Source organism: Protopterus annectens, chromosome 1.part1 (genome assembly GCF_019279795.1).
Source record: "Protopterus annectens isolate FY-2018-M chromosome 1.part1, PAN1.0, whole genome shotgun sequence".
NCBI lineage: Eukaryota > Metazoa > Chordata > Ceratodontiformes > Protopteridae > Protopterus > Protopterus annectens.
In genome coordinates, this window is record NC_056726.1 from 271,249,528 (window position 1) to 271,273,810 (window position 24,283).

Below are 24,283 nucleotides of genomic sequence, written 5' to 3' on the forward strand. Positions count from 1 at the left end.
CTTCTTGGGGTTACCATGGATGAACACCTGAAATTCGATACACATGTCCAACTAAATATTAAGAAAACCCATCAGAAACTTGGTATGCCATACAGAAATTCTCACTTTCTCGCTCCCTCTACAAGGCAAACTCTCACCACTACCTACTTACTACCATCACTAATGTATGGTGCTCCACTACTAACCAAGCTCTCTTCCACCATCTCTGCTAAACTAGAAACCTGCTACAACAAAATCTCTAAGTTCGCTACTAAATCTAACCACTCCTCCCACCACTGTACCTCCCTCCATATGCTAAACTGGCTAGAGCTTCCCAACTACCTTGACTACATCCAACTCACTACAGCCCAAAAATTAATCTTTAAACCTACTGAATGCCCTGCCCTAGCAAATATCTTACCATTTTACACACCTCTTAGACCCCCTAAGATCTGCCCAACAAAATCTATTTTCTGTATGCAAACCAAAACGTCCTGCTGGCCAGCTTCTCCTATCTTTTTCCTTAGCCAAAAAGTGGAACACTCTCCCATCCCCACTACGAATCTCTAAAAACTTTGAACACTTCAAATCTCTGCTCCATTCCTACCTCTCTCATAACAGGAAATGTAACTGCATTCTACCTACCTAATCCTGCTATTGTCTCCTACTCATGCACTTCCACATCTACCTCTACACTCTGCTGATTTTCCTCTTCAGCTGCCCCTCTCTGAATCCAATATAACAACCAAACCTGAATGTATATAATGTAAATACTGTACATAGCTTTCTCTCTCTACTCTAAGATAATTATCTGTGCTATGTGTGTACTCCACTTTTGCTACAAAACAACTGCCTCCTTCTCCTCCATACATCTGCTTCTCTCTGCTTACAGTAGAATCAATTTATGCTAAACATCTACCTCCTTCTCTACTGCTCAACTACCTCTCTCTTCTTCCACCACTATCTTGAATGTATACATTGTGTACACAGTACTGTCCCCCATTATTTCTCCCACTTTCTACAAAAAACAATAATTACTATCTTTCAAATTTTCAGTCTTTGTAACTACCAACAGAAAAAGTTACAATTTGATAGTTATTAGTATTTTGTTCAGATTATTCTGCTGCCTCAGTTCAACCATATGTTGTACAAATGGCTCTCTAATCAACTATGTCTGTATGTCATGAACAGTGCTCATCTTTTGCATTTGTAATTCACTACATCTCTGTATATAATTCTATGATTGTAATTGTAAGTTTTGATTTACTTGTATGTAACGTGGAGCTTTTCTCCCCGGGCCTCCACTGAAAACGGGCTCCTTGAGCCCAGTGGACCTTCCCGGTCATCAAACTGGAAATAAATAAATATAAATAAATAAATAAATAAATCTAGAACAAGTGGCCAAGTCAGATCCGTACCAAACTGCTGAGAAATGAATGAAAATGACAACATCAAATTAAGGGTTCAGGTGTTGTAACTAAAATTTCTGATAAAAAAATGAGTTACTTGGGATAGTGTTTGGTAGAGAAGAAGAAATAAAGAACCAATGGGAGCCATTGACAGAAATTGAAAATAAATAAGTACTTTCTGGAAAACATTGTTTATAATTTAAAAAGAAAGTGTATTTGATTAATTTCATTACTTTAGGTAATCTAGTTTACACATGAAGTATATATGTGTGTGTCTACACAAGTCTAAAAGAAACAGCTATAATACAGCTGGTTTTTATAGAGACATATAAGGATCAAGACTGATCTCAGTAAAAAAAGGTAATTCTGTAGCTGGAAGAAAAAGCCGTGTTAGGACTAATACATCCTATTGTGCACATGGCAACTTTGCACTTATAGTGAATGGGTGTTGAGATGTAGAAATAAAGAAAGAAGAAAAAAACAGCTGGACTGCAAACATTTTTGAAGTTAAGCATGGGGTATTTGGGGATAAAGTGAAAATAGGGAAAATTTGTTTATGAAAAAAGTTAAAGAATACCAGAAAAATGTTGTTAAGGAAAATACATACTGAAAAACTAGAACTAAAATAAAGAGAAAAGAATATCATAAGGTGGTTTACTTTTTTATTGTGAAGGATTAGGAAATGAGGTAGTTGAGGCTATAAGGAAAAAAGGTCAAGATTTTGTCATGTTAAGACATGTCAGGATTTTATGAAGACTATCAATTGACAAATTACCTGTGAATGGGAGTATGTTATATAAGAGAATGTATGACAGGCTACTGTAATCAAATAGTAACAGCAGGACATGATTTTAGGATGTGAAAGGTCAAAGAAAGTCTGGGACTGAGTATGTAAAGGGAATATGTTTATATGTATAAAAAAGCAGAGTATCTAAACATGAACATAATTGTGTATGGTTATTAAGGGAAATAATATATTGGTACGAGGGAAAATTTTGATAAAATAATGTTTTGGGTAATATGGAAAATCTAGAATGAAAATTTAAAATAAGTTTTGTTTAGTAAAAGATGGACTCTTGCAGACATTCTGGAAAGGATAAGATTTTGGCTGTGGATAGGTGGGGAGAATGAAACTGAGTTTTCTATGTTGGTGGACTGTACATGTATGTTGTATATATATATATATATATATATATATATATATATATATATATATATATATATATATATATAAATATATATATATATATTTAAAATATAAATGTAAATAGTATAATGTGCAAATATTTAAATTGTAAAATAGTGTATGGTTATGTAAGTAGGATGTGTGCTTATATAAATAAAAAAACAAACACATTTTGACAGGTGCTGTAGGATACTTTATGTTCAACTAACATCTCATCTGAAGGGTGACACAATCAGGAATGCAGCACCCCTCTTAGGCTGCAACGCCAGCAATTCATCTAACTGGTTTAGGAATAGAATCCACAGCCTTCTGCACCAAAAATGAGTGTGCTGCCTGTTGCACCCCTGACATTGCTGAAAAGAGGCTACTAGCCTAGTGAGACTAACCTGGTCAACAAAGGATAAATACATAAATAAAAATTAAAATAAATCATTTCCAAATAGCACCTACCTTGGAGGGCATTTGGTGACTGTTTTTATCTGTACAACTTTTGGAACCCACTGTTACTGTAAACAGGAAGCACTGATGATTTATACAGGGTTTGTATGGCAAAGGAATTAATTATGAGGAAAGGCAGCATCAACATACCAAATGCATGGAAAACAGAGGGCACTACCCTAATGTATACTGCTCTGCAGGTGATACATTTTTTAAAGAAAGAAACTTCTGCTTTTTTAAGATGGTACCTTGCCTCCCCTTTTCTAAACCAGTAGGACTAGTGATTATAGCAATATTGTTTCACTGAGTCTCCCATTATAAATGCCTGCAGGTTACAGTCTAGTAGCATAGGTCTTTTCTCCACTACAGCCATGGTATGCCATATCATGATCTAAAAAAAAGAGTGTATTTCTGTCATTTATGATGCAGATTTTGTTTAGCAATGGGCAAAAAAATAATGTATTTGTAGTGAGATACTGGTAAATGGTCGGTATTGTTATTACATGTGGTATTATTTCACTGGATTTCAGAGAGACAAGTTTTAATACAGTTTGTTATATGACTGAACTGCACTGGAACTTGTTACTTACAGGGGTTTTGGCATTATTAACATTCAGATGCTTAGTTTCAGTGCTGTCTGATTAAAATATTTTCCGATACCTAATAAGAAATCCAAATAGAGACAAGATAAAACACAAATCCCACAATCAGAAATAAGTTTTGGAAATGTACTTGCTCAGAACTGATGTACTCTACAAGGTGTCATTAAATTCAGACACACTTAAGCATTTTAGGATGCTTAACAATTTTTAACACAGGAAATATAATCAATAAGATATTTTAATGTATTTTTATACTGTTGTATCCTGCGTGGTAAGTTTTAGTACTACATCAGACATAAGTAAACATTATAGGATTATAAATCACAGGTAAACTGAAAAATAAGGCTGTAAGTTTTCGAGCTTTTTAGACTTGTATAATCAAAAAAAAAGTCTAACACTTTCTTAGTTACTGATGATGAAATCAGAACACACTATTTTTACAATATTTATTTATTTATTTATTGCAGTTGGTTTACCAGGATAGTCCATTGGGCCAAAAAGAACCCGTTTTCAATGGAGTCCTGGGGAGAAAAGCTCCAAGACAAAATGTACATTCAACATTTGACAATGACAATGTAGGTACAGAGAGATATTAATACTATGTAGGCAGTAATAAAAATACAACTTATCAAATACAGAATAGCAATAATAACAGTTAATACATTGAAAGAAACATGCTAGTAATAGAACAAATGTGAATATCAATACAGATTAGAGAACAAAACATAGTAACTAAATAAAAGTAGGGTGTAATACTGAAAGAAATTAGGTAGAGTTAGTTATGTAGGGTGGGAGCAAGAGCATTCCCACTGTGATGCTAGATATAAGAAAAGAGATTTTTGAAGGTAGAGTGGTTAGAGGTGGTGCGGATGGGTGGAGGTAGGGAGTTCCAGAGGCGAGCGAGGCTGAAGGAGAGAAGGTTTTTTCCTGGGGGATGAGTAGGTTTGTGCACTTCTAGTAGATTTTGATTATTTGATCTTAGAACTCTGTTAGGTCGGTGCATTTTAAAGGCAGAGGAAAGGGAGGGACAGAGGGAGGGGTTTAGAATAAGCTTATGGGCTAGAGTTAGTTGAGTGTAAGTTAGTTGATTGGGAAGTTCTAGCCATTTTAGTTTATGGAGGGAGAAACAGTGGTGAGAGGAGGACTTATGGCTGGTGGCGAATTTTGCAATTTTGTTATAGCAGGTGGTAAGTTGTTTTTTTAACAAGGACTGAAGATTAGTTAGTAGTGGGCGCCATAGAGAAGGCAGGGGATAAGGAAGGAAGTAGAGAGAGTGATTTTAGTAGCAGATGTGAGGTAGGCATTCTGTCTATAAAGCATGCCAAGTTTTTGATGCGTTTTTAATGTTTTTGCAGGTGGGAGTTAAATTTAAGTTGGTTGTCGATTAGAACCCCAAGTAGTTTGGTCTCTGACACTATTTCAAGAGGAGAGTTGTTTTGAGTAGTAATTAAGAATGTATCCATGTCGGGTGGAGTGACTTTAGAGGGAGTAAATAACATTAGTTTGGTTTTGGTACCATTGAGAGCTAGATGATTACTTAGCATCCATTGCTCTGTGGAAGAGAAGGCATCTTGAGTTAGTTTTTGTAGTGTAGCAATAGAGGAGGCAGAACAGATGATAGTTGAGTCATCTGCATATTGGATGATGCTAGAGAATGGGATCAGGTGTTCAGAACCCAGAAAGAGAGATATCAGGTGGAGGGAAGGGAAGGGGATATCATGGACCAAGATAGAGGGAGAAAATATAGAAGGTAGAAAGGGATTTAGTTAACCAGAGTGGGAGAGAGGGATTGTGGCTGCTGGCTAGGCTGGCAGGTAAGTGTACTGCGACCTGGTGTAGAAGTGTATTAGTACTACATGATATAAAAGCCAAAGGAGAAGAATGTGAAGGAGACAATCAGAAGAAGAGGTAATCTAAGGTAAGCTTGCAGTGAATTGTGAGAGAAAGGAAGACTGAGGGGGGAAAGGAGTGGAGGGTGGATATATGGATGGAGGCCAGTAAGAGAAGGTAAGAGGTTTACAAGGGTAGAGAGGAGGTGTATAAGGAGGAGTGAGGACAGATGGATGGACCTGGGAGAGAAGCACCACTCAGGTGTTCAGAACCCAGAAAGAGAGATATCAGGTGGAGGGAAGGGAAGGGGATATCATGGACCAAGATAGAGGGAGAAAATATAGAAGGTAGAAAGGGATTTAGTTAACCAGAGTGGGAGAGAGGGATTGTGGCTGCTGGCTAGGCTGGCAGGTAAGTGTACTGCGACCTGGTGTAGAAGTGTCTATTAGTACTACATGATATAAGCAGTACACATACTTCACTTAAAGTCTTGATAGGAGTTGTGCTCAGGGAGCAATATGTGCTCTTAGTAGAATATGTAAGGGTCCTTTTGTGTGTTCTTGGCAAGAGCCTCTGGGAGGGCGCTGGTGGGTTAGAACAGGATAGGCAGGAGTCTAAGCTAGAAGAAGCAATGGAGAGAGAAGGGAAACAAAAAACAAAGAGTAAAACAGTTAATTAGAATTCCTCAAACAAGCAGGTACACCCTACACAAAACAACTATCAATTGAGGGCAATAGCGACACTTACATACATGCCGTTTAAATAACAGAGTAGTGCCCCAGACAGCTATAGTAAACCACGTGCTAAACGCTAAAACAGTAGTGCGTTTACTCAAACAGAAAGTGGTGATAACAAAGTATCACCTACCAAGCAAGTAACACAATTTAATTAGTCACTAGTACATTACTGAATTATTCATTACTCAGAAAAACGAATCACTAAACACAAGTTCCAACTGCACAGCGCTGTAATGACTAAGTGCTTGCAGCAGAAAATAAGAACACAGGTTCCAACTGCACACCAAACAGCTATTGTAACCACGTGCTAAATGCTAAAACAGTTGTGCGTATACTTAAATAGAAAGTGGTGATAACACAGTACAGCTTACCAAGCAAATAGCACAATTTAACCAGTTACTAGTACATTATTGCATTATTCAGTAATCCAAGAAACATATCAGTAAACACAGGTTCTGACTGCACAGCGCTATAATGACTAAGCACTTGCAGCAGAAAAAACACACAGGTTCCGACTGCACAGCGCTTTAATGAGTAAGTACTTGCAGCAGAAATAAAAGCACAGGTTCCGACTGCACAGCGCTTTAATGAATAAGCGCTTGCAGCAGAAATGAAAACACAGGTTCCGACTGCACAGCGCTTTAGTGATTAAGCGCTTGCAGCAGAAAAGAAAAACACAGGTTCCGGATGCACAGCGCTTTAAGATTAAGCGCTTGCAGCAGCAGAAATACTTAGTTAGGATGTAAAGCAGCTGAACTATCCCACGTATTCTGCTATGTCCTTCCCACATATAAAGCGCCTTATTACTTAGGCATATGTAGCGGGAAAAGATAATACATTTGATATAAATATAGAACAAGCCAGCAAAGTGAACAATACAGAATAAAAAGTACACTGTTTCATAATAATAATAAAAACAAAAATTTAACTGTAATCATTCTCATTGCAGGCTATCTTGCTCAATGATTATATAAAAAGGAACTCAGTTGCAAGGGTGATACACTAAAACAATCAATTTGTGGTGGGTAACAAAGTCAGTGTTATAAATGCAATAATCCCCTCCTGGATATGCATTTGGTGAGGGTTAATCAACATCCTGAATGTAGTGATGACACCCAGAGTCACCTTGTGCCTTTCTATGCAGATTGAGAGTTTTTAACTCCCAGCAAATCCACACCCTTTTAAATATTAATATTTACATATTATTTTAGAAATCAGAAAACAGTATTTAAATCTGAACCATTCATTATAAATTTTAACAGAACTTACAAACTGGCATTTATTTAAGCTAGCCATATACACCACTTCACAAACTACAGTCATCCAAACAGAATCAGTGAAGGTGTACTTAATATTGCACTTTTAATACAGAAAATAAATTATCTGTTTCATTTAGTACTTCCCTAACTAAAGCTATTTACATACATACATAATGAGATATATTTATTTACATTATAGCATAATTTTCCATAATCAATCACTCTGTTGCCGGATCTTCTTCATATCTGTCATTATCATTGGTCTGTACGCCTGCTCAAGATTTTCCATGTACTCCAAATACTTGTGCACTTGAAATCCAGTGATGGCTTCTTCCTGCAATATTTCCAAAACAAAACATTAACAAGAAACCATTGTTTTCGGTAATTAACATATTCCAGTAGCTTGTTTTCATTTAGTTACATACAGTTTCCTTCTGGGTCCATACAGTCCATTCAAAAAATCAGAAATGCTGTGTAGTCAGGCTGACTGCACGATTCAGATTAGAAAAGGTGACCAGGAAAGGAGGCCAGTAATGTGGTGCAACCCCAATGTCCTTAAACAGGAATTAAGAAACTATAACTTGCCAGTCAATTATGTACATACAGAGAGACACATTTTACAGCTTAAGGAATCCATGATCTTTTAAGCTACTATCTGAACTGCAAAAGATTAGCACATAGCTACAATAACTAAGCTCCCTGTGTTTCCTCTTGAAGAAAAAAATGAAAATAATTTACAAAAGTTTTCAACAAGACAGTTAATCAAAATACTTGTGCAGTACTTTTCTTAGACAGAGAATCTCTCCTCTATGGTGCAGAAAAGTACTTCAGGTTGTTCTAGGAGAATGTAAATATGGACCAGAACATAAGAGCTAATTTTCACAGGCAATCAGTAGCATGTCTGTTGGATATTTAACTGATTTCTGAATTAACTTTTCAGCCACTGTCTTTCAACCAGTGAAAGATGGTAAGTTGCAGCCTACTATAATTATCAATTACAAATTTAGGTGACCCTGAATGATTCTGCACTCTTTCTGAATTAAAATGATGTTTTTCATGGTTTGTGGCATAATAATTGCTTTTTAGCATGCATACCTGAAAAATGTAAGGGCGAAGTATAGCTGTATGAAGTACTCACCAAAATACATTTCCCCCTGCAACCAAAAACCAAGACAGTCAAGCTCTCTCTAACACTTTAGTTGTTTTTCAAGGCAACCTGAGTGTTCTCAGAGTACTGCAATTCGAATAAATGTCAATGCAAATGCTGGTATGTAGTAATGAGGTGCTTTGATAATACTTAAATAGAAAGGAAGCTAGCAAACAGAAATGATGACAGTACTACTTTACTGCATTTAAAATGTTGTCACAAAAGGATTACAAGTGAATGGCAATATTGTTTTCTTACCATGATTCTTTGTATTAATATTTCTGCCTATAATGCTGCATAAACACCAAGGTTATACACTTAATAGAGCATTGTTTCACATGAAACCATTAACAAAAAGTTGATTCTTGAAACAGCATTGCAATGACGAAAATACTGCTGTTTTACAGTTTAACTGTCTGGAAATGCTAACTTCCTATTTCAGTTTACTGTCATAAGTACTATGAGCTGGCCTAATCTGTATGAATAACTGCTATACTACTCCTGCATTAACAGTGAATGGGGATGTTATTTATATGAAATAATAATTAAATATATATATATATATATATATATATATATATATATATATATATATATATATATATATATCTGCTAGCAGCAAATTAAAGGTACAGTGGGCTACAAAACTAAAAACATAATACTCTAATATAAGCAATATGAATTCTCCACAAATATCATTTGGGGGAAGATCAGTAGTGAGTACAGGGGCAGGGTCCACAAAGCTTTAACCTTTAGTCATATTTCAGTTTAGAGCATGCCATCAGTGACAAATGTTTGCTATGTAGACGACATTGATAAAGAATCACTGATGGCTCCTTTTTTCTATCAAGACTGCCCTTTCTCTTTGTAGTGTGTGTTTCTGACAATAATGTTGCTACTGAATATGCAGAAATAGTGGCCTTTTTGTATTTATCATAGAGTAGCTAACAGCTTGCTGTTCAGTTGTCACCAATTATGACAGCTGTAATTTTGCGCATAAGGTACTCCTTCCCTTCATCCTTTCATTATCCACATTTAAAAACTAGACAGACATTCCATTACAATTTCCTGAAAGAAAAATTAAATACAAGAAAATGAAATGCAGTTTGCATTATTTTTGAATTTATAATGTCTTTTTAAACATATGTATTTTAATCTAAAATTTAGTTTCTCTCTTATAAATGTGTCTGTCCCTTAAGCCAAACATCTTTTCAGCAATGACCAACAAACTATGCTGGTTTTGAATGACTTAATCTGCAGACAGGAGATGCAGGTGTAATTACTCACAAATCAATGGAATAGCCGTAAAGCCAGTAAATTGTGAAGCGCTTACCAATTTCATATTAGGATTTTGCACAGTGCCTTTTAAAACACTACTTCAGAATAAAATAATAATAAAGCCATTGACTACAGATGTTGTATGCAGTGCCTTTACTTTTCTGGCTTGGACGTGTGGGTTCATAGGTAGGTACTAAGCTATCTGCCCGAGGACATTTATAAGCCTAGCCAGAGTGTGTCAGCTTTCGCTGCCCCATTGATTAATTAACTGAGCCTCTGTCAAGAAGAGCCAAGGAAGTGATCCCAGGGGTGTATTTTCTGTTACTCATCCACTCGTCAAGGTTTCTCTTGAAGAGCGTTAGTGAGGGGCTCTGCCTAATGTAGTTAGGAATTTCGTTTCAAACATGGGGAGTCTCTGTGACAGGAATCTATCCCTCCAGCATGTTCTATTTATTGTTGTGGCTAGGTGTAGCTCACTACAGCAAGTGGTTCGCAGTGACTTGGATTTCTTTAGGTGGAGTTCTTCCAGTCAGGCTGCATAGGACATATGTTTGAGGCCAGTAATCCTCTTGGTGTGGTACTTTTGTGGTCTTTCCAGCTGTTGGAAGTGTCTTGTGAGGTATATCCCAAATGGGGCATTGTACTCTATGATGGGTTTGATGAGTGACGAGTAGAGGGGCACTATAACCTCTTTATGTCTAGATGCGAACCCTTTAGTAATTAGATGGGCTACATAGAAGGATTTCCTAACTACTTTGGCAACATGATTGTCAAAGGAGAGATTACTATCTACCTGGGTCCCCAGATCTATTATTACCTCTTTTGTATAAAGCGGCTTCCACCTATGTGGTAATTCATGGGTGTTTTGTTTTTCCCAAACAGGATGACTATGCATTTTTTGGCATTTAGCTTGAGACCATGACTTTAACACCAGGTGTCCGTCTCAGTAAGGCCCTTTTGGAGAATGTCCATGTCAGCCAGAGAGTCAATTATGGCTCCCAGTTTGCAGGCATCGGCAAACTTGGTTAGCCATAGTCCTCATGTGCTTGCCTGTACTTCTGAGAAGTATATGCCGAACAGTAGGTATCCCAGGACCGAGTCTTGTGGGACACCACTTGTGACTGGTTTCGAGTTGGACCTGGAGCCTGCTATTCTTACTGTGTGAGTTCTGTCTGTAAGCCAGTTGGCAACCCATCTCATGACGTAGGGGTTTATGTTCAGGCTGGTGAGTTTTTCTATAATTCCCGAGTGGGGAATGGTGTCAAAAGCCTTGGCGAGGTCAAGGTAGGCTGTGTGAACTACCTTCCCCTCAGCTATGGCCTTAGTGACTGTCTCGAAAAAGTCAACCAGGTTTAGTAGGCATGATCTGCCCTTAACAAAGCCAAACTGGGTCGGTGTTTGGAGGTTCCCAATGTCTTTGTTAATGAGTTCCATGATGATGCGCTCTACAGCCTTGCAGACCAGGCTAGTCAGTTGTGGCCCCTCCTTTCTGCAGCGGAATAACCGTTGCTGTGCGCCATTCTATGGGCATGTAGCCTGTGGAGAGGCTGAGGTTGAACAGTGTGTTTAGGTGGGGGGTTAGTTCATTCTGTAGATCGTGCAAAACGCAGCCTGGGACACCATCTGGCCCCATTGACACTGTGCTTCTGGCTTTTGAAAGGGCTGTTTTTACCTGTGCATCTGTGATTTCCGGGACGCTACACTTTTCCGGTATTGTTGTGGGCCCTTTTGAGGGTGAGGGGGGGTGAAGTTTGCACTGAATCTATCTGCCAGGATGTTGCCAATATCAGTGGGTTCAGTATATTTTGTGCTATTTTGCACTAGCTCAGAGCATATCTGTGAGGTGCCACTTAGATTCTTGACATAGCTAAAGAAGGCTTTGTGGTTATCTTTCGAATCCTTGGCTATTTTTTTTTCGAAGTTAGCCTTGGAGGATTTTATGAGGGACCTCAGTTTCTTACTGATACTGATCACGGATGTCTTTCTTTCTTGGGATTTGCTTTTTTTCTGAACTAGTTTCCTCCTTCTATTGTATAGCCTGTTTATGGCAGGGGTCCACCAGACTGGTTTCCTTCTCTTAGGGGAGTGAGTCTTGGTATTGCTAGGGATCCATGCTTCCTTGTAGGTGCTCACAGAGTGCATTTGTAAAGGTTCCTGCATCTTGGACACTGTTATCCTTTAGCATGGGGGCTAGATCTCTAGTTTAGATCTCCAACCCAAGATGATGCCTTTGGATCAAGACCATTCATCAGATCTCACATCTCACACTAGTTCTTTCTCTGACAGGTGCATCAGAACTCAACACTGTTGTGTTATTTCAACATCCAGGTGTCCTACTTGACTCCTACCTGAATGTAACATTCTTCTCCATGCAGGTGTGATCAGGCTTAATCATAACTTGGTGCCAGCCTCAGATACATTTTTTTCCTTGGTCCTGTTAATGAGTACAGTGGGATGGATATTTGCATTATTAAGTGAAAATACAGACTATCTTTTTACGGTATATAATAAAAAATTGTTACATAGCATTTGAATAGTACAAATAGTCTTAACGTATAATGGTCCATGTGAAAAAGCTAACTAGGTACAAAAGAAGTATTAACTATTTTTAAATAAATCTGTTTTATGGTCTCTTCTTCCTTTGCTTACTTCAGTGTGCTCTATAACCTCCAAAGCAAATTCACTCACTTCATCTTTCTGGCTCCTGCTACAAAAAACACTCTTTTCATAGCACTGTATGATGCTCTATTTACATAAAAATATGTGCTGATATGCTGCTTAATGTCCAAATGCACAAAATGCTGTTCCAGTGCAGTTACCTGCTTAGCTAAATGTTACACACGATGGATATCATATGTATTTACTTGAACCCTCCCCCCCAAGTGTGGCACTTAAAATTTGAGGATTCTTAGGACTAGAACCTCAACAGATAATGGAACCTTCCAACTGTCTTACCCAAATGTATTCAGAACTTGTGGTAGCACAGGTTAAAAAAAATGCTAATTTTGGTACTTGGATAGTAAACTCTTACAACTCCTTCAACAGAAGAGAATCCTCACCTACAGCGCTTACATGTGACATACCTTACATAGCCATTGCAGATCAAGTAGTTTTCTATTGCTACTGTGTCACTTCACCTTAATTATGTCCATCACAGTACACAAAAGTTCAGCTGCCCAAACTATATCAAGTTAAACAAGTTTATCAAAACTTCTTTACAATAACAACTCACAAAATCAAAAGGCACCTCCCAATACCCAGTCATACAAGAGTTTTTTTAAACATCTTTATTGAAGTATTACTTACGACATAGGCACATTTACATTTATATAAAAGTAATGAAACTGTATTAAGTTAAAATTAGCTAAGACTATGCTTCACATATATTGCTATCTATCTATCTATACATATATATATATATATATATATATATATATATATATATATATATATAAAACTTCAGCTTGGCCAGCTAAAAACTTGGTTATATTCAACTGGACGTATAAGAGAATTTAAGTACCTTTTTCTGCACTTTTTTTTTAAAAAATACAGTATTTAAATTGATTTAAACTGTGTATGAAGGAGTGTTGAAGGAATTTTTATCTGAAGTTATTCTGCTCTTCAGTAACTTGAACTAAAGCTAGTGTTGGCTGAATTTTGTTATTTGCTAGTAATTACAGGTGTGGGGGTAGCCACATTCTTTGACTTCCTGTCCTTGCATATTTAAACTGGTGCATGTGAAATAATTCCTGCTTTAAAACTTCAGCTTGGCCAGCTAAAAACTTGGTTATATTCAACTGGACGTATAAGAGAATTTAAGTACCTTTTTCTGCACTTTTTTTAAAAATACAGTATTTAAATTGATTTAAACTGTGTATGAAGGAGTGTTGAAGGAATTTTTATCTGAAGTTATTCTGCTCTTCAGTAACTTGAACTAAAGCTAGTGTTGGCTGAATTTTGTTATTTGCTAGTAATTACAGGTGTGGGGGTAGCCACATTCTTTGACTTCCTGTCCTTGCATATTTAAACTGGTGCATGTGAAATAATTCCTGCTTTAAAACTTCAGCTTGGCCAGCTAAAACTTGGTTATATTCAACTGGACGTATAAGAGAATTTAAGTACCTTTTTCTGCACTTTTTTTAAAAAATACAGTATTTAAATTGATTTAAACTGTGTATGAAGGAGTGTTGAAGGAATTTTTATCTGAAGTTATTCTGCTCTTCAGTAACTTGAACTAAAGCTAGTGTTGGCTGAATTTTGTTATTTGCTAGTAATTACAGGTGTGGGGGTAGCCACATTCTTTGACTTCCTGTCCTTGCATATTTAAACTGGTGCATGTGAAATAATTCCTGCTTTAAAACTTCAGCTTGGCCAGCTAAAACTTGGTTATATTCAACTGGACGTATAAGAGAATTTAAGTACCTTTTTCTGCACTTTTTTTTAAAATACAGTATTTAAATTGATTTAAACTGTGTATGAAGGAGTGTTGAAGGAATTTTTATCTGAAGTTATTCTGCTCTTCAGTAACTTGAACTAAAGCTAGTGTTGGCTGAATTTTGTTATTTGCTAGTAATTACAGGTGTGGGGGTAGCCACATTCTTTGACTTCCTGTCCTTGCATATTTAAACTGGTGCATGTGAAATAATTCCTGCTTTAAAACTTCAGCTTGGCCAGCTAAAAACTTGGTTATATTCAACTGGACGTATAAGAGAATTTAAGTACCTTTTTCTGCACTTTTTTTAAAAATACAGTATTTAAATTGATTTAAACTGTGTATGAAGGAGTGTTGAAGGAATTTTTATCTGAAGTTATTCTGCTCTTCAGTAACTTGAACTAAAGCTAGTGTTGGCTGAATTTTGTTATTTGCTAGTAATTACAGGTGTGGGGTAGCCACATTCTTTGACTTCCTGTCCTTGCATATTTAAACTGGTGCATGTGAAATAATTCCTGCTTTAAAACTTCAGCTTGGCCAGCTAAAAACTTGGTTATATTCAACTGGACGTATAAGAGAATTTAAGTACCTTTTTCTGCACTTTTTTTTTAAAATACAGTATTTAAATTGATTTAAACTGTGTATGAAGGAGTGTTGAAGGAATTTTTATCTGAAGTTATTCTGCTCTTCAGTAACTTGAACTAAAGCTAGTGTTGGCTGAATTTTGTTATTTGCTAGTAATTACAGGTGTGGGGTAGCCACATTCTTTGACTTCCTGTCCTTGCATATTTAAACTGGTGCATGTGAAATAATTCCTGCTTTAAAACTTCAGCTTGGCCAGCTAAAAACTTGGTTATATTCAACTGGACGTATAAGAGAATTTAAGTACCTTTTTCTGCACTTTTTTTTAAAAATACAGTATTTAAATTGATTTAAACTGTGTATGAAGGAGTGTTGAAGGAATTTTTATCTGAAGTTATTCTGCTCTTCAGTAACTTGAACTAAAGCTAGTGTTGGCTGAATTTTGTTATTTGCTAGTAATTACAGGTGTGGGGGTAGCCACATTCTTTGACTTCCTGTCCTTGCATATTTAAACTGGTGCATGTGAAATAATTCCTGCTTTAAAACTTCAGCTTGGCCAGCTAAAAACTTGGTTATATTCAACTGGACGTATAAGAGAATTTAAGTACCTTTTTCTGCACTTTTTTTAAAAATACAGTATTTAAATTGATTTAAACTGTGTATGAAGGAGTGTTGAAGGAATTTTTATCTGAAGTTATTCTGCTCTTCAGTAACTTGAACTAAAGCTAGTGTTGGCTGAATTTTGTTATTTGCTAGTAATTACAGGTGTGGGGGTAGCCACATTCTTTGACTTCCTGTCCTTGCATATTTAAACTGGTGCATGTGAAATAATTCCTGCTTTAAAACTTCAGCTTGGCCAGCTAAAAACTTGGTTATATTCAACTGGACGTATAAGAGAATTTAAGTACCTTTTTCTGCACTTTTTTTTAAAAATACAGTATTTAAATTGATTTAAACTGTGTATGAAGGAGTGTTGAAGGAATTTTTATCTGAAGTTATTCTGCTCTTCAGTAACTTGAACTAAAGCTAGTGTTGGCTGAATTTTGTTATTTGCTAGTAATTACAGGTGTGGGGGTAGCCACATTCTTTGACTTCCTGTCCTTGCATATTTAAACTGGTGCATGTGAAATAATTCCTGCTTTAAAACTTCAGCTTGGCCAGCTAAAAACTTGGTTATATTCAACTGGACGTATAAGAGAATTTAAGTACCTTTTTCTGCACTTTTTTTAAAAATACAGTATTTAAATTGATTTAAACTGTGTATGAAGGAGTGTTGAAGGAATTTTTATCTGAAGTTATTCTGCTCTTCAGTAACTTGAACTAAAGCTAGTGTTGGCTGAATTTTGTTATTTGCTAGTAATTACAGGTGTGGGGGTAGCCACATTCTTTGACTTCCTGTCCTTGCATATTTAAACTGGTGCATGTGAAATAATTCCTGCTTTAAAACTTCAGCTTGGCCAGCTAAAAACTTGGTTATATTCAACTGGACGTATAAGAGAATTTAAGTACCTTTTTCTGCACTTTTTTTAAAAATACAGTATTTAAATTGATTTAAACTGTGTATGAAGGAGTGTTGAAGGAATTTTTATCTGAAGTTATTCTGCTCTTCAGTAACTTGAACTAAAGCTAGTGTTGGCTGAATTTTGTTATTTGCTAGTAATTACAGGTGTGGGGGTAGCCACATTCTTTGACTTCCTGTCCTTGCATATTTAAACTGGTGCATGTGAAATAATTCCTGCTTTAAAACTTCAGCTTGGCCAGCTAAAAACTTGGTTATATTCAACTGGACGTATAAGAGAATTTAAGTACCTTTTTCTGCACTTTTTTTAAAAATACAGTATTTAAATTGATTTAAACTGTGTATGAAGGAGTGTTGAAGGAATTTTTATCTGAAGTTATTCTGCTCTTCAGTAACTTGAACTAAAGCTAGTGTTGGCTGAATTTTGTTATTTGCTAGTAATTACAGGTGTGGGGGTAGCCACATTCTTTGACTTCCTGTCCTTGCATATTTAAACTGGTGCATGTGAAATAATTCCTGCTTTAAAACTTCAGCTTGGCCAGCTAAAAACTTGGTTATATTCAACTGGACGTATAAGAGAATTTAAGTACCTTTTTCTGCACTTTTTTTTAAAAATACAGTATTTAAATTGATTTAAACTGTGTATGAAGGAGTGTTGAAGGAATTTTTATCTGAAGTTATTCTGCTCTTCAGTAACTTGAACTAAAGCTAGTGTTGGCTGAATTTTGTTATTTGCTAGTAATTACAGGTGTGGGGTAGCCACATTCTTTGACTTCCTGTCCTTGCATATTTAAACTGGTGCATGTGAAATAATTCCTGCTTTAAAACTTCAGCTTGGCCAGCTAAAAACTTGGTTATATTCAACTGGACGTATAAGAGAATTTAAGTACCTTTTTCTGCACTTTTTTTTAAAAATACAGTATTTAAATTGATTTAAACTGTGTATGAAGGAGTGTTGAAGGAATTTTTATCTGAAGTTATTCTGCTCTTCAGTAACTTGAACTAAAGCTAGTGTTGGCTGAATTTTGTTATTTGCTAGTAATTACAGGTGTGGGGGTAGCCACATTCTTTGACTTCCTGTCCTTGCATATTTAAACTGGTGCATGTGAAATAATTCCTGCTTTAAAACTTCAGCTTGGCCAGCTAAAAACTTGGTTATATTCAACTGGACGTATAAGAGAATTTAAGTACCTTTTTCTGCACTTTTTTTTAAAAATACAGTATTTAAATTGATTTAAACTGTGTATGAAGGAGTGTTGAAGGAATTTTTATCTGAAGTTATTCTGCTCTTCAGTAACTTGAACTAAAGCTAGTGTTGGCTGAATTTTGTTATTTGCTAGTAATTACAGGTGTGGGGTAGCCACATTCTTTGACTTCCTGTCCTTGCATATTTAAACTGGTGCATGTGAAATAATTCCTGCTTTAAAACTTCAGCTTGGCCAGCTAAAAACTTGGTTATATTCAACTGGACGTATAAGAGAATTTAAGTACCTTTTTCTGCACTTTTTTAAAAAATACAGTATTTAAATTGATTTAAACTGTGTATGAAGGAGTGTTGAAGGAATTTTTATCTGAAGTTATTCTGCTCTTCAGTAACTTGAACTAAAGCTAGTGTTGGCTGAATTTTGTTATTTGCTAGTAATTACAGGTGTGGGGGTAGCCACATTCTTTGACTTCCTGTCCTTGCATATTTAAACTGGTGCATGTGAAATAATTCCTGCTTTAAAACTTCAGCTTGGCCAGCTAAAAACTTGGTTATATTCAACTGGACGTATAAGAGAATTTAAGTACCTTTTTCTGCACTTTTTTTTAAAAATACAGTATTTAAATTGATTTAAACTGTGTATGAAGGAGTGTTGAAGGAATTTTTATCTGAAGTTATTCTGCTCTTCAGTAACTTGAACTAAAGCTAGTGTTGGCTGAATTTTGTTATTTGCTAGTAATTACAGGTGTGGGGTAGCCACATTCTTTGACTTCCTGTCCTTGCATATTTAAACTGGTGCATGTGAAATAATTCCTGCTTTAAAACTTCAGCTTGGCCAGCTAAAAACTTGGTTATATTCAACTGGACGTATAAGAGAATTTAAGTACCTTTTTCTGCACTTTTTTTTAAAAATACAGTATTTAAATTGATTTAAACTGTGTATGAAGGAGTGTTGAAGGAATTTTTATCTGAAGTTATTCTGCTCTTCAGTAACTTGAACTAAAGCTAGTGTTGGCTGAATTTTGTTATTTGCTAGTAATTACAGGTGTGGGGGTAGCCACATTCTTTGACTTCCTGTCCTTGCATATTTAAACTGGTGCATGTGAAATAATTCCTGCTTTAAAACTTCAGCTTGGCCAGCTAAAAACTTGGTTATATTCAACTGGACGTATAAGAGAATTTAAGTACCTTTTTCTGCACTTTTTTTTAAAAATACAGTATTTAAATTGATTTAAACTGTGTATGAAGGAGTGTTGAAGGAATTTTTATCTGAAGTTATTCTGCTCTTCAGTAACTTGAACTAAAGCTAGTGTTGGCTGAATTTTGTTATTTGCTAGTAATTACAGGTGTGGGGGTAGCCACATTCTTTGACTTCCTGTCCTTGCATATTTAAACTGGTGCATGTGAAATAATTCCTGCTTTAAAACTTCAGCTTGGCCAGCTAAAAACTTGGTTATATTCAACTGGACGTATAAGAGAATTTAAGTACCTTTTTCTGCACTTTTTTTTAAAAATACAGTATTTAAATTGATTTAAACTGTGTATGAAGGAGTGTTGAAGGAATTTTTATCTGAAGTTATTCTGCTCTTCAGTAACTTGAACTAAAGCTAGTGTTGGCTGAATTTTGTTATTTGCTAGTAATTACAGGTGTGGGGTAGCCACATTCTTTGACTTCCTGTCCTTGCATATTTAAACTGGTGCATGTGAAATAATTCCTGCTTTAAAACTTCAGCTTGGCCAGCTAAAAACTTGGTTATATTCAACTGGACGTATAAGAGAATTTAAGTACCTTTTTCTGCACTTTTTTTTAAAAATACAGTATTTAAATTGATTTAAACTGTGTATGAAGGAGTGTTGAAGGAATTTTTATCTGAAGTTATTCTGCTCTTCAGTAACTTGAACTAAAGCTAGTGTTGGCTGAATTTTGTTATTTGCTAGTAATTACAGGTGTGGGGGTAGCCACATTCTTTGACTTCCTGTCCTTGCATATTTAAACTGGTGCATGTGAAATAATTCCTGCTTTAAAACTTCAGCTTGGCCAGCTAAAAACTTGGTTATATTCAACTGGACGTATAAGAGAATTTAAGTACCTTTTTCTGCACTTTTTTTTAAAATACAGTATTTAAATTGATTTAAACTGTGTATGAAGGAGTGTTGAAGGAATTTTTATCTGAAGTTATTCTGCTCTTCAGTAACTTGAACTAAAGCTAGTGTTGGCTGAATTTTGTTATTTGCTAGTAATTACAGGTGTGGGGGTAGCCACATTCTTTGACTTCCTGTCCTTGCATATTTAAACTGGTGCATGTGAAATAATTCCTGCTTTAAAACTTCAGCTTGGCCAGCTAAAAACTTGGTTATATTCAACTGGACGTATAAGAGAATTTAAGTACCTTTTTCTGCACTTTTTTTTAAAAATACAGTATTTAAATTGATTTAAACTGTGTATGAAGGAGTGTTGAAGGAATTTTTATCTGAAGTTATTCTGCTCTTCAGTAACTTGAACTAAAGCTAGTGTTGGCTGAATTTTGTTATTTGCTAGTAATTACAGGTGTGGGGGTAGCCACATTCTTTGACTTCCTGTCCTTGCATATTTAAACTGGTGCATGTGAAATAATTCCTGCTTTAAAACTTCAGCTTGGCCAGCTAAAAACTTGGTTATATTCAACTGGACGTATAAGAGAATTTAAGTACCTTTTTCTGCACAATTTTTTTAAAAAATACAGTATTTAAATTGATTTAAACTGTGTATGAAGGAGTGTTGAAGGAATTTTTATCTGAAGTTATTCTGCTCTTCAGTAACTTGAACTAAAGCTAGTGTTGGCTGAATTTTGTTATTTGCTAGTAATTACAGGTGTGGGGGTAGCCACATTCTTTGACTTCCTGTCCTTGCATATTTAAACTGGTGCATGTGAAATAATTCCTGCTTTAAAACTTCAGCTTGGCCAGCTAAAAACTTGGTTATATTCAACTGGACGTATAAGAGAATTTAAGTACCTTTTTCTGCACTTTTTTTTTAAAAATACAGTATTTAAATTGATTTAAACTGTGTATGAAGGAGTGTTGAAGGAATTTTTATCTGAAGTTATTCTGCTCTTCAGTAACTTGAACTAAAGCTAGTGTTGGCTGAATTTTGTTATTTGCTAGTAATTACAGGTGTGGGGGTAGCCACATTCTTTGACTTCCTGTCCTTGCATATTTAAACTGGTGCATGTGAAATAATTCCTGCTTTAAAACTTCAGCTTGGCCAGCTAAAAACTTGGTTATATTCAACTGGACGTATAAGAGAATTTAAGTACCTTTTTCTGCACTTTTTTTTAAAAATACAGTATTTAAATTGATTTAAACTGTGTATGAAGGAGTGTTGAAGGAATTTTTATCTGAAGTTATTCTGCTCTTCAGTAACTTGAACTAAAGCTAGTGTTGGCTGAATTTTGTTATTTGCTAGTAATTACAGGTGTGGGGGTAGCCACATTCTTTGACTTCCTGTCCTTGCATATTTAAACTGGTGCATGTGAAATAATTCCTGCTTTAAAACTTCAGCTTGGCCAGCTAAAAACTTGGTTATATTCAACTGGACGTATAAGAGAATTTAAGTACCTTTTTCTGCACTTTTTTTTAAAAATACAGTATTTAAATTGATTTAAACTGTGTATGAAGGAGTGTTGAAGGAATTTTTATCTGAAGTTATTCTGCTCTTCAGTAACTTGAACTAAAGCTAGTGTTGGCTGAATTTTGTTATTTGCTAGTAATTACAGGTGTGGGGGTAGCCACATTCTTTGACTTCCTGTCCTTGCATATTTAAACTGGTGCATGTGAAATAATTCCTGCTTTAAAACTTCAGCTTGGCCAGCTAAAAACTTGGTTATATTCAACTGGACGTATAAGAGAATTTAAGTACCTTTTTCTGCACTTTTTTTTAAAAATACAGTATTTAAATTGATTTAAACTGTGTATGAAGGAGTGTTGAAGGAATTTTTATCTGAAGTTATTCTGCTCTTCAGTAACTTGAACTAAAGCTAGTGTTGGCTGAATTTTGTTATTTGCTAGTAATTACAGGTGTGGGGTAGCCACATTCTTTGACTTCCTGTCCTTGCATATTTAAACTGGTGCATGTGAAATAATTCCTGCTTTAAAACTTCAGCTTGGCCAGCTAAAAACTTGGTTATATTCAACTGGACGTATAAGAGAATTTAAGTACCTTTTTCTGCACTTTTTTTTTTAAAATACAGTATTTAAATTGATTTAAACTGTGTATGAAGGAGTGTTGAAGGAATTTTTATCTGAAGTTATTCTGCTCTTCAGTAACTTGAACTAAAGCTAGTGTTGGCTGAATTTTGTTATTTGCTAGTAATTACAGGTGTGGGGGTAGCCACATTCTTTGACTTCCTGTCCTTGCATATTTAAACTGGTGCATGTGAAATAATTCCTGCTTTAAAACTTCAGCTTGGCCAGCTAAAAACTTGGTTATATTCAACTGGACGTATAAGAGAATTTAAGTACCTTTTTCTGCACTTTTTTAAAAAATACAGTATTTAAATTGATTTAAACTGTGTATGAAGGAGTGTTGAAGGAATTTTTATCTGAAGTTATTCTGCTCTTCAGTTATTCCCACCCACCCGCCCTGTTTTTGTTTTGGTGTTAATCTTAGTGGCATTGAAACTGCCCGCCCCTCAGCCTGCCTCTGGGCCCATCTCATTTGCTCACTCAACTGAGTGCAGTGAGATCATATTCTGATTTCAGGCACTCCTACTGTGTACAAAGAGAGCATCTGGGAAATAGAAAAAAAAATTAAGCTTATTTCCTGCCTTTCTTGTTAAGTGGTACAGACTATTTGTAGGCTTCTGAGCCCCCAAGCCCTTCTGTGTTTGAGGGAAGCCTTCTAGCTTGTTTATTTCTTATAACTAGCCAGTTTTCTAGTTTCAGCACTCAAATCTGTTTCTTTGATCTCAGCACTTGTTCAGAAAAAAAAAAAATTTCATCTGCTTTTACTGTACTTGTGTTTTTACCTACTTCTTTTACTTTTGCATCATCTTAAAATACTCAATTGTATTTATTACTGCTTGGTGTAACTCATTCTAAGCCTTTTGGTTTAAACACTTGGGCTTCGGACCAGTTAGTTGTTTTGCACTGAGAGGGTTTGTGGTCTGCACTGTTGTGGCAGAACAGGTAGCTTACATCCTTCTAGGTTGAGAACTGCTGATTGAGGGCTCAGTGTCTGTTATTCTAAAAGTGTATTAATTCTGGTTTAAGCACTTGGGCTTTCAAGCCAGTTATTTTACATTAAGAGGGTTCGTGGTCTGCACTCTTGTGGGAGGAGAGGCTGGACTCTGCCCTTCTGAGCTGGGAATTTCTGGTTAAAGGCTTATAGTGCATGCATATCTGAACTGTTCCTTACTGAAGTTGGTGCGCTTGTTTGCTGTGGCATAGACTGGATTCGGGCCTGCTGGATCTAGCTTTGTTTGTGTAACTTGAGCACTAATCCAGACATTCTCTAAAGTATTCAATGGTATTTATTACTGCTTGGTTGTAACTTGATTAAAGTGTAGCTATCATTCAAGTCTTTTGGATTAAGCACTTGGGCTTCAGAACAGTTGTTTTACATTAGGAAGGTTTGTGGCAAGCACTGTGGTGGCAGGACAGGTAGCTTTCATCCTTCTAAGTTGGGAACTGCTGATTGAGAGCCCAGTGTCCAAGTGTATTAGTTCTGGTTTAGGCACTTGGGCTTCAGGCCAGTTATTTTACATTAAGAAGGTTCGTGATCTGCACTCTTGTGGGAGAAGAGGCTGGACTCTGCCCTTCTGAGCTGGGAATTTTCTGGTTAAAGGTTTATAGTGCCTGAATATTTGAACTGTATCTTACTGAAATTGGTTCACCTTGTTTGCTCTAGCATAGACTAGATCCAGGCCTACTGAATCTAGCTTTGTTTATATGCTTGTTGTTTGTTTGCTTGTTATTTCCCTGGAAGCTAATTCCACCTAATACGCAACTTCTCAGCTTCTGTGGATCACTAGTGATATCTGCATTGCTTACTGTACTTATTTCCTTGTTTCACTTGAAAGAAAGTTACTGTTTGTCGTTTTGCATTTAGTTACTTGTAACACATTGCACTCAAGTTACCTGGCACTTGCTCACTAAAGCAATTATATAAGTCAGCACTAAAAATTAAAAGCACTACACCCTCACTCCCCACTGGCCCTTGTTTTCAATTAAGGATTTCCCAATATTATTCTAGCATGTCCAAAGGTCAGTTGTCAATCTCCTCTCCGGTCCAGCTGGTGAATCTGGGAATCTTGAGGCAATGTTATAACTGCCTCATGTACACAGACAACCCTCTCCTCCTCCCACATAACACAAATACTTGCGAGAGATGCAGCTATTTAGCCAAACTGGAGGCTGAGCTCTCTCAACTCAGGACTGGCAAGACCAGACAGGAGGAGAAGGCAACTACACACACCACAAAACCAGCCTCACATAATGCTACCACTCCACTGAATCAAACACATAAACACACAAAGACATACTCGGAGGCTCTGAGTAAAATTTACCTAAACAGCAGAGGCCTCCAAAGCAGACACCCAAACAACTGCTACCTCAAGACACCCCACAAGCAACACATAAACCACAAAAGCAGTGTGCAAAGCAGTCACAGCCCTTAAGGCCAAATACAACACCAAACATACT

At 36.2% G+C, this 24,283-nt stretch overlaps 1 protein-coding gene across 1 annotated transcript in view; it reads right to left on the bottom strand.

Moving 5' to 3' along the window:
* Window positions 1-4,968: 4,968 nt before the first annotated feature.
* TBC1D32 (TBC1 domain family member 32) overlaps window positions 4,969-24,283 on the bottom strand; it is a 1,886,357-nt gene continuing 1,867,042 nt past the window's right edge. The window contains exon 29 of the mRNA XM_044086982.1: window positions 4,969-7,774. Within this exon, the coding sequence (XP_043942917.1) occupies window positions 7,655-7,774 (120 nt within the window). The 3' untranslated portion in view covers window positions 4,969-7,654. The remainder of the gene's footprint in view (window positions 7,775-24,283) is intronic.